This window comes from Anarrhichthys ocellatus, unplaced genomic scaffold, assembly GCF_004355925.1.
Source record: "Anarrhichthys ocellatus isolate YVR2014 unplaced genomic scaffold, GSC_Weel_1.0 scaffold10, whole genome shotgun sequence".
NCBI classification, from domain to species: domain Eukaryota; kingdom Metazoa; phylum Chordata; class Actinopteri; order Perciformes; family Anarhichadidae; genus Anarrhichthys; species Anarrhichthys ocellatus.
Window position 1 is genome coordinate 2,295,153 of NW_022280040.1, and position 10,600 is coordinate 2,305,752.

The 10,600-nt window shown below is 42.5% G+C and overlaps 1 protein-coding gene across 7 annotated transcripts in view; it reads right to left on the reverse strand.

Annotated features, from left to right (window-relative positions):
• Positions 1-10,600, reverse strand: part of myripb (myosin VIIA and Rab interacting protein b) — a 95,591-nt gene that overhangs the window by 41,889 nt on the left and 43,102 nt on the right. For all 7 annotated transcript variants that reach the window (XM_031849812.1, XM_031849809.1, XM_031849808.1 and 4 more), the window contains exon 3: positions 10,324-10,545. In XM_031849812.1, the coding sequence (XP_031705672.1) occupies positions 10,324-10,545 (222 nt within the window). The remainder of the gene's footprint in view (positions 1-10,323; positions 10,546-10,600) is intronic.

A 10,600-nucleotide genomic window follows, 5' to 3' on the forward strand; every position in this document is an offset into this window, starting at 1 on the left:
AGAGAGAGAGAGAGAGAGAGAGAGAGAGAGAGAGAGAGAGACAGAGACAGAGAGACAGAGACAGATCTCCATTGTTTTACAGTTGTTTTGGTTGCTCTGGGCCACTCTGTGTTGCAACAGTATAGCAGCTTCCTGCTGCATGATTTCCTGTTGTATTTCAACTGCCAGCAGCTTAATAACACTGAACAGTAAGGTATTCCCTTTTTTAGTGCACAGAATCTTTAAAAAAGTAAGTCAAAGTAGGAAAACCCAGAACTCATTTTCTGCAGCTGAAACAGGTCCACAGCAAAGATGGTGGTTATTGTAAAACATAACTTGATTTGAATGAAGGAAAACAGCAAGACGGTGTGAAATGCATCCCCCTCTGCTCTGTCTTGACTGTACATATCATGACAAGCCAATTGACAACTCTCCATATAAAGTGTCTCCAATTACAGCAACTTCCTTTATTATTTATTGATTTACTCCATCAAACAGAAGGTTCAATGACAAATTTATGAATATACTGAATCATTTAAATTAACAAAATAAATTTAATTTACAACAGTAAATGCCCGAAAGCCCGATTATTTATGAAATATAGCAGAACTAAGGCATGAAAATATGTTTCCCGACTGCACTCTCAGAGCTGGCCACAGGGGCAAGCAGACAAACAATACAGGTCAGCAACAACCACCTAGTCCCAGAAGCCCAGGAGGTACAGACCTACTAACATCAAACAGCACTCCTCGCTGCGGTGGGAAATCATGACTAAACAAGGTGAGCGGGGTGCAGTCAGCTCTGCAGCGAAGCACCGGCTAAGCCTCATTTAAAGTGTTGAAAAATGGCAGAGGAGGTGCAATGACACAGAGGCCCGGAGCGATGCACAACCATTGATATGCAGAGCAATAAGGGTGTGTGTACATACACACCATCTGAGGTCCCTTTAGTACTTGGGATATCAACATTAGCATATTCTGCTAATTGTTATTCATTGACACAAGCCCTATTTTCCAGTACATTAAGTCCACACTGTCCTTGTGTGTGAGACTTGTGTGCTTCAAAGGCAACACTTACTTACTTGATTAAACTGTATAACTATATCGAAACTATTGTTAAACACATTTTAAAACACTTATTGTTCATTAATGCATTCTTTTATTTTTTCAGCCTTTAAATTATGAATACAACTATGACATTTATAATTTTCCATCTCTTATGAATTGACTTCACCTCTCACATTTAAAACATTTTTTGTGGTCTATATGTACTTAAAGATGCCTCTCTTTAATTTAATGACATACAGCCAAAATTGGTTCTAATTTACTTTTTTTAAATATTTTTTAAAGTCTGTAATTATTCTGGTAGCAAGCTCTAGCCTCCAGAAATACTGACCTGGTAGTCCACATGACTGAATTTGAGTACTGCGACTGCCTCAGGTCCCATCACCACTCTTGACCTGCTGGTGAGCTATGAGTAATGGCCAATCAAACATGATCCAAATGCACTTTCGATCCATGACCACAATGTGCAATGATTGTGAGTATTTGTAGTGCTGCAGTTTTGAGAAATAATTCACGTCATGACAACCATTCAGATTATCAAAAAACATAATTTGCAGAGTGGTCTTTCTTAGCAACTCGAATACTTTCCTTCTTTTATCACAAGCTGGCTGCTGCTTATGCTACATTTCCTTACTTTGGGAAAACACTTTCTACTTATTGCTTGAAAAGTAAAACTATTATTATTATTAACAGCATGAATATACCAGGACATTGAAAAAAACCTAATATTCACTTTCATCAAAAAGGGCTCTTGGTTTGACAGGCGGGGAATGTGCAATGAGTATTAAAATCCTGCAGTGCAAATATCTCATCTGTTTTATGCTACAGAGCATTCACTGTGGCAGGAGATCAGACAGTGTGGTCTGCCTGAGGGAGGGATGACGGTGCAATATTGGGAGAGAAAGAGTGAGGGGTGAAGTTAGAGGAGGGAAAGAAAGATTACTATTCATCCAGCCCCTTGAAGAAGTTTCTGTCATGTCATGCCAAATTCTTAGAAAGATACAGAGGCAGAGAGGACAAAGGGCAATAGTTATCTAAATGTTTAATGAAATTGAATTCTTAATCAGAAAGCAGAGATCCACTTCATCTGCCAATCATGCAGCTCACATCCTCTCCTGCCAGTTTATAGCAGACCATATGAAACACGACTGGCTTCGCTGTGGGGTGCCTCCCAAGCTGGTGATGTTTTCTGATTGAGAACCAGGAGGTGAGGATTCAAGGGGAATAGAGAGTCAATACAGGCATTACAATTTCTATTTGAGTAAATCAGTGTGCAGTGGTTACTGAAACACAGGAGCTTTCCTTTGTAAAAATGCTTGTAGATGGATTAAAGGTCATGACCTCAGAAGACATAATTGAAATGCCGACTTAACTTCTTTACCAGCAGCAATGCGCCAGAGCCGAGCCAACCAGTAGCTGCAAACAACTAAGACTGTTTGAACCTTCTTGGAGAACATATTTGGCTTGATTTAACGTTAAAGTTGAACTGAAATGTAGATGAACTATATTTATTCTGCAGCTATTGTGCCCGTTTATCCATTTTTCAAAATGAGGACAAAACCATTTTTGGACATATTTGAGGTTTTAAGTTTCAGGTCTGTGGGAGGGCGATTCCCACAGCAGCGGTTGACTGACACATGAGGATCAGCATTGCTAGGAGACTTTTTCTTTTTACTTTTTAGTACATACTGCAGCTTTTCTGACATACTAAATAGTATTTTAGCATGGGTATTGGAACGCACAGTGGAGTTCCCCAGAAGTGAAGCCAAAACATCTTATTCGCCCCCTGGTGACTGGCTGCAGTATAGGTCGTAAATTTGACTACCGTATATTTTAGTACACTTAGTCTGTCAGTACACTAGTGGTTAGCTGTCATGCCAAAGAGAAAGTCTGTCTTTTACAAAGAGCTCCAGGATCTTTACTCCTTCATTCGTAAAGTAGCAGACATTGAAAATGCTGCTTTCTGCAAGAGTACGTTTTCGGTGGAAATGCAGATATAGAAGATCATATTACGAAAAGGTGGTTGTATAAGTAACCTCGGCACTCTGTACGTTACATTGGGTTTCAAGTCATGACAAGAAAGTGCTAAAATGTGTTAACATACAAAGAATTTGACTCCAGCTTTTGCATTGCTCTCAAGATACTCACAGAAATAGATAAAGCAGCGAAGAAAAAGGACATCAAAGCTGGATAAATAAAGGCAGGGACAAGACAGGACTATTATGAACACAAATATATAACAAATAGTGTATATAAGTAAAAAGCACCAATGACCAACAACATAACTAAAATGTCTATACTTTCAGTCAAGTATTTCTGGAAGTTGTAAACAATATAATTAGTGCAAAGAAATACATATTAAATGGATGAAAATGTAGAGTATAGTATAGAGTGTAGAGTATGAGATTTTGACCCTGAATGCAACACACAAAGGACAGACACACAGCTATAAAGCTGCATTTGGTGGTAAGCCTCTACAAGCTGTAACGTGGAAGCGGTATCGTGCATTACCTGCATCTTGCTCCACTCTGTGGTAAACAGTGTTCTGTCTCCGATCCCACCAACCCACAATAAAAACAACAAGCTGCTTTAGCTCCTGTTCTGATCCACTATAGCCAACTTACTGCATAAACCGATTTAAGAATCATGAGATATCAAATCACCTGCAGCGTGAGCACAGTGAGACACAAATGACCCTGTTCACGTGGAGTTTCCTCCACATCACAGGAACTATAGACTGTGCTGTGCCGCCCCCCTGTAACTGGCTTCACAACTGGACATGGAGTGGTGCTCAGATCAGAGGTGTAGCTGATTCAGTCTCACCCACCTACACACACACACACACACACACTCACACACACACACACACACAAAGAGGAGACCTGGGAGCTGGAGGCCGACCAGTGAAGTAAGGCAGACTTTAGTGTCTCAGAGCAATATATGCAAAATAACACACAACGGTGTTCACTCGACTGACGGTAATTAACACACCCACAAGAGGGAACATTCAAGGTTCCTTGTGTGTGTGTGTGTGTGTGTTTGTTTGTCTCTGTACATGTGTGTGTACTTGCGGGTTTACCTGGATAGCAGTGATTTATCACCTGCTACAGAACCTCACCCCCGACAGAGAAAAATGCTTTCATGGAACACAAGGGGTCACACAATGGGGAGCAGTTACAAAACAAGAATCCAGAGTCACACACACTCATACAGCACACACAGATACACACAAACACAGATAGGTACTGCACACGCACTGAGATTGCTTCAAGGCTGAAAAACTTAGCCGTAATTAGTTTTAAAGGAAACTCTTGCACAAATTGCATTTAAAATTCAAGCGCGGTTTGTGATTTAGGCTAGAGTTTCAATTAATGAGAGCAAGGTGCTTAAATAGATCTTAGTCAAAGCTAAGTCGGGACCACCAGGAGGTGTTCGAAACTAAATTACCAGTGTGCCGCGCGTGTGTGCAAGTTGCAAGATTCTCCCATATGTTTCACTGCTGTCGAGCCCGACTGGGTATATAAAGTGCAAATCCCCATCAAGAGTTACGATTAACTGCTGGCTCCCGTGTCAGCTGGGTTGGACACAAGACAAGGCCGCGGAGGAGGGAGAGAAGAGGGCGAGATGGAAGGAGAGAGGGTGTCTCTCCTTCTTGTGCCTTCAGCTCATAGTTGGTTCAGCTGCACTCTATCTTCAAAGTGTTTCAGTTGATGGAAAGCTTCCTGGGCATCAAGTGTGGTAATGTTCAGGCTCCCACGATTTAGTCAATTTTCTGTGCTGATTGGGATAAAATAGTTCTTTAAGAATTCCGAGCACGTTTGAATGTGGGGAAGCTGGTGACTGCAGCATGAAACATGGCTACACACATAAACCTTCCTTGCCATTCATGTTGTCGTGTGCGATTTAAAAGCGGCGCACTGCAAATTGACAGCACCACAGTGTGACGAAGGAGAGGAGGAGACTTCCAATTCTTCATCTGCTGAGGCTCGCAGCACGCCGTTTTTGACTATTTATTGGAAAGGAAACACATCCATCTGCTTAAGAACAGACAAAAACAGAGAAAACAAGCAGCGAAACAGACATGGGCATGTAAATGCCTTATTAAAGCAGAGACGTCGTGGCGGTGTGCACACATTTCACCTGCAGCCCGGTGCTTTGGGGCATGACCCTCCCTGTCAAAGACTAGTCTTGCTCACCCGCACTGATAAAAATAACCCCGCAAGGAGGACAGAAAAAGATCACACTGTGACTCTGCCTCTCCTAGCCGCAGGTGCTTGTCTGACAGCAACAAGATAGTTTATGGAGTTGAGAGCGCTGGAGTCTTTACAAACACACATTGACTGTCATTGTTGCGGGAGCATTTTGAGATGTTAAAATACATATTCATATGCATGGATATCAATAAACAACAACATGAGGAAACCAGACATCTAAATGCACACTTTTGTGGAGGTCTTAATGTGGAGGCAGGTGAAAGGAATAGAAGCAGACAGACAGGTGAAGGGTTATAGAAACTGTGCAGTCCAAGGAAAAAGTCACTATGTACATGCCTGCATCTCAATACTATTATGTATGTGCAGTACCTCTGCTAAAACAATGCAAAGTTGTACAGCTCAACCTGTTGTGCCAAAAAGGATTCTGGCTTCATCAGGCTGTTTAAGAAAATCAATTAAAGTATTTTCTCTCTGGACAGCAACAGAACAGCAGCATGTAGCAACAAGTAGATTAATTCAAGCAATAAAGCATCTACATTATTAATCCGTTAAATGGAGACCAGGGTGAGGAAGGGGTCGGAATAGCCTCAAGATGTCAAATGTCAGTTTTTTGCCCAGATATATAAAGCTGCAAAACGGAAACAGTTCATAGCTGCTGATGCATACTTTGTTGAAACATATATATATATATATTTATATATATATATTTTTTTTTACATGATGAGACCACAACCAGTACATCTCTATGGTTAGAATTATGCTGATCAGCACCTGGATTTTTACTTACTACACATACTGCTTTGTGACTGACAGTTTGTCTGCTGATATGAATCCTGTTGATACGCTAATAACCATCCATTCACTTCTCCTTATGGGGGAAAACATACAGCAAATATTCAGAGTCTCTGAGAAGGTGACAGGAGCTGCTGTGGCAACAATAAATGGATGTGACATGCATGTGATATCTGTCAATGTGAGTGTGTGCATTTGTGTGGTTCCATTTTAAATAAACCATTACAGCAGTAAGCTTCTACTACGACTGGAGCGTATTTGTGCGCGCTTGTTAACTCGTGTTCTGAGGCCTGTGAGCCAATCAGCTCCTGCTTGGCCTTTAAGAAAAGGCAGCCGCAAACCAAATAATTAAATGCGGACTCTGTGTGTGTGGCTGCCTGTCAGCTACGTGGTTACGCCACCATGACAGCGCCAGGGCTCGCTCCGGCTCACATTTAAAACAGGAAAGATGCTTAAAATGTTGCACTTTAACTTCAGCAGCCTGTTTGCGTGTCTGTGTTTGTGTGCATAGAGAGCTGTTGTGTGGCTCAGTATTCACAGACTGTTTGCAGTTGTGCAATGCACAATACAGTACAATGATGACATGTTTTCATGCATGTGTGGAATTAAGTCGCCCTGATTACAATATCTTAAAAGGAATTTAATGCCACAAAATGTATTTCAATTGAATTAAATGCCCAGTAAGGGTGTGTGCTTACTGTATGGTTATGCTTATGTAAACCTGTCCTGTCAGTGTGTGTTTTTGTGTACGTGCGTGTGTGTGTATGTACAGTATAGGTTTGCAGCAGATGCCATAATCGCCTCGCAGTCATGGTTTAGGATGAGATTATGAAAGCCATAAAGTGGTAAGAACACTTTGGTTTAATGCCATTTCTGTGAACACACACACACACACACACACACACACACACACACACACACACACACAGTAAAGGTACATCATTCTATGGCCTGAGGACTGTATAGGCAGGCACAGAACCGTCCATTTCTGCAGATTAAGCACAGAGAGTTGCAGAAGCTCAAATGTAAATGTGAAAAACGGAGACTTCATCAGGTAGAGAAAGCAGGGACGTGACAGAGAGAGGGATGGTTAGAATATAAAAAGGGACCAAAAATAAAAAAGGATGTAGAAAAGAAAAGACGGGGATAAGCAGGGAAATAAAACAGCAAGAGGAACAATTCAATGCGAAAGTCAAAACAAAAAGGAGAAAGGAATTACCTCCCCCCTCTCAAATAATTGGACATGTACTTTCCTCCTCTGTCACTCTCTCTCCTAATCTCTTTCATTCTCCTGCCCTCCCCCTCTTCCTCTCACTCTTGACCTTCAACTCTCTTCATCTCCTGCTCACCCCTTTAACATTCTCCCCACTGCTTTGGGTGGGCAGCCAAAACAAGAAAAAAATGACTTTTCAGTTTCCACTAAAAATCTTTGTCTCATTGAACCATCAGTGTGTGTGGTGGGTATGTGTGTGTTTATGTGCAGAGTGTGTGTGTGTGTGTAGTGCTTGTGGACCATGGCTGAGGATGCCGATAATTCTACCAGACTGCAAATGGTCATGCCTGTCCCACTCGCTCAGGAGGGAAAGCTGTGTTTGGTGCATGTGTATGAGCGTGTGTGTGTGTGTGTGATTTACAAGATTCGAAGGTGTTATGACAAAGCTGCTGATTCACTTTTCTCTTTACACACCATCTGCCATCAACACGCAAACATCTCATGTCAATTGGCAAAAACCGATGGCAATGTCCATCTCAACTACATCTGCTCTTAAATGTAACTAACCAACATATAATCGATGTATGCATGTTAATGTACCTTTGCTTGCAGGCATGTGTCTGCCTGGATGTATGTTTTTGAGTGCATGCATGTGTGAGTGGGTGACTTCAGCCTCTGAGTGTGTCCATGTGTGAGATGATTACAAATCTGCTTTCCCTAGACGGATCACGTTTGTGAGCAGCGTGGCCGTGCCACTGGGAATGTTGATGGACAGCCGGTGCATGTGAGTGAAACCAGTTGGCGGTCTGTTCCCTTTTATGAATCGATTTAGTATTTAAATTCCCTAAGGTTTAAAAAGAGACAAAAAACATACTAACATTCAGTAGGAGAAGATACAGATAAGCTGATTCACTCTGAATGAATATTGTGATTTTTGACTTGACTTAGTCTGACGCTGTATTTCACTTTATTATTCTCTTATAGATGACATAATAAGCTTTGTATCCCCAGCACAATTACTTTGTTTCAAACAGATCCTCTTCTTTTAGAAAGCATTCCTTCGCGCTGCAGTTATTTCCAACAGTTACAGTCTGTTTAGCATCAAATCAATGTCTTTTCTTTGCAATCATCCACTCCAACAGTGGACTAATAGCTATTTCCCAAATATTGTTCAGGGGGCCGCTAGCCTCAAGCTCAGCACTCGTGCAAGCTGTAGATCAGAGCTCCAAATGACACGACTCCACCCGGAGAGAGAGTAATTCATGCTAAAACCCGATTTAAGCCCTTTTAATGCGCTAATGAAAAGTGCTGTATTTATATGTAGCTGGTAGACGGCAATGTTGTGACATCAGGCCCATCTGTGACTCAGTCTAAACCCCTAATGAGAACATTACTGAGCCCGGGGCAGAGACACACTCGGAGAGCGATAGAGAGAAAGGACCGGAGGAGAGTGTGAGGGAAGAGATGATCGATGCAAACCTTGCCACCTCTTCTGACTGCCATCATCCCTTTCCCTCCTCCTCGTCGCTGTCTCTCATGCTCCCACTCCTCCTCCCTCCTGTCTGATACACCAGGACTAAGGGCAGCGGGTCTAACTCAATACATCACGCAGCAAAAATCAATGAAGGACAAAAAGAAACAGAGCTAAAGGATTGAGGGGAAGAAATCGGGCCAAGTGGAGGGGCAACGCATTTTTGACAGCTTTTTCTTGCTCAGCAATCTGGTCCACCTCCACCTTAACATACGCAAACAGCATTCTATGTCCTTCTATCTATGTCCTTCTGCCATCGTTTATGTGGTATTGCACTCTAAATATCACAACGGAGGTATTAAATCACATCCAGGGAGTATTTTGTGGAGTATTGTGGAGTATTTTACTGTACTTTTTTAGGAAGGCAAACGCACCAAAAGCAGCTCGGGTAGGAATGAACGGACTAAAAGGAATATAATCCTCTAAGAAGACACACTGCATACTGCCTATTCGCTAATATCCCAAGCTCACAATTAATTTGACCATGAATGCATCACGAACACTGACTCACACACTCCAGCGTTGTAGTATTTCCAACACCCCGCCCTTGCTGCCCTGACAGAGAGAGTCAGGGCACTAGAACAACTCCTGAGGCTTTGGACTGACATGCAAGGGTAAACAGCCGTAACTGACATACAGTACATAAAAAAAAGTTCTGTAACACACATTCAAATATAACCGTCTGTGGTGCCTCTTTTGCTCCTGACATTGTTTTATCTTGTTCAATAAATCAGAAATGTGCATTTCTTCACATCTAGTCCGTACGCAGGGGCGTGGGGATTGAAAACAAGCAGAATGAAATTAGAAAAGATCAAGAAAACAAAGATTTTCCAAAAGAAATTGGACTTGTGTGGCAAACGTCTTTGACAAAGACCGACACATGCATGATTATTCATTTTGCTGCCCTGCCGTGTCAACATCTGTCCGTGTCCGTCGTTTTGCAGCAGTGTGTACATATCGTCATTTCACTCCAACAGACACATTCCTTAGACTCGCACACGTCCCCCTCAAATTTCCTCCCCTCTTCTACTCATCGTTTCATTACACTCTTCCTTCATGGCCCCATCTTCTCCCTCCCAACTACCAGGAATGTTAAAAAAGGCAGCAAACAATGCTGAAAACATTATTTTCCATTAGAAATTAATATGAGAGTTGGATGTCCAAAACCCAAATCAAACAAATTCCTCAAACCACCCATCCCTGCAGCGCTGACTCCACCGGAGTCCTGCATTCCCTCTCATTCATTCATTCACTTTTTCCCCTCTCATCTGTCTTCTCCAGTGTCCATATTGCCTATTCCCTCAACACTCTTCCTCTTTCAATCCCTTCTTTTTTCCATAAATACCACATATCTATTTTTCGCCATCCAATTCCCTCCTACTTCAGCATCCTCCACTTTACCAATTCACAGCTCCCCTCGTATCTCTCGTCCCCATTCATTCCTCTGTCATTACTCTAATCTCTCCCATCCTCTGCCGCCGCCGCCGGTGTGTGTGTGTGTGTGTGTCGAATGCATGTGAAAACACTAACCTGCCCTTCTGGCATGCGGTGCAGAGCCAGACTTTCTCCCTCTTGCTGTAGGTGCAGCAGGTCTTGCAGACGTTGTACTGGCAGTCCAAGCACAGCCGCTTGGGGTTGAGCAGGAAGGTGAAGGGCGCACAGCAGCGGATGCAGCAGTGCTCGTTGAAGCGGTGCTGCTTGGAGAGGATGGAGCATCTGCTGCCTTCCTCCGCCAGCTCCTGCTTCATATCACTGAAACCGAGAGAGAGAGAGAGAGAGAGAGAGAGAGAGAGAGAGAGAGAGAGAG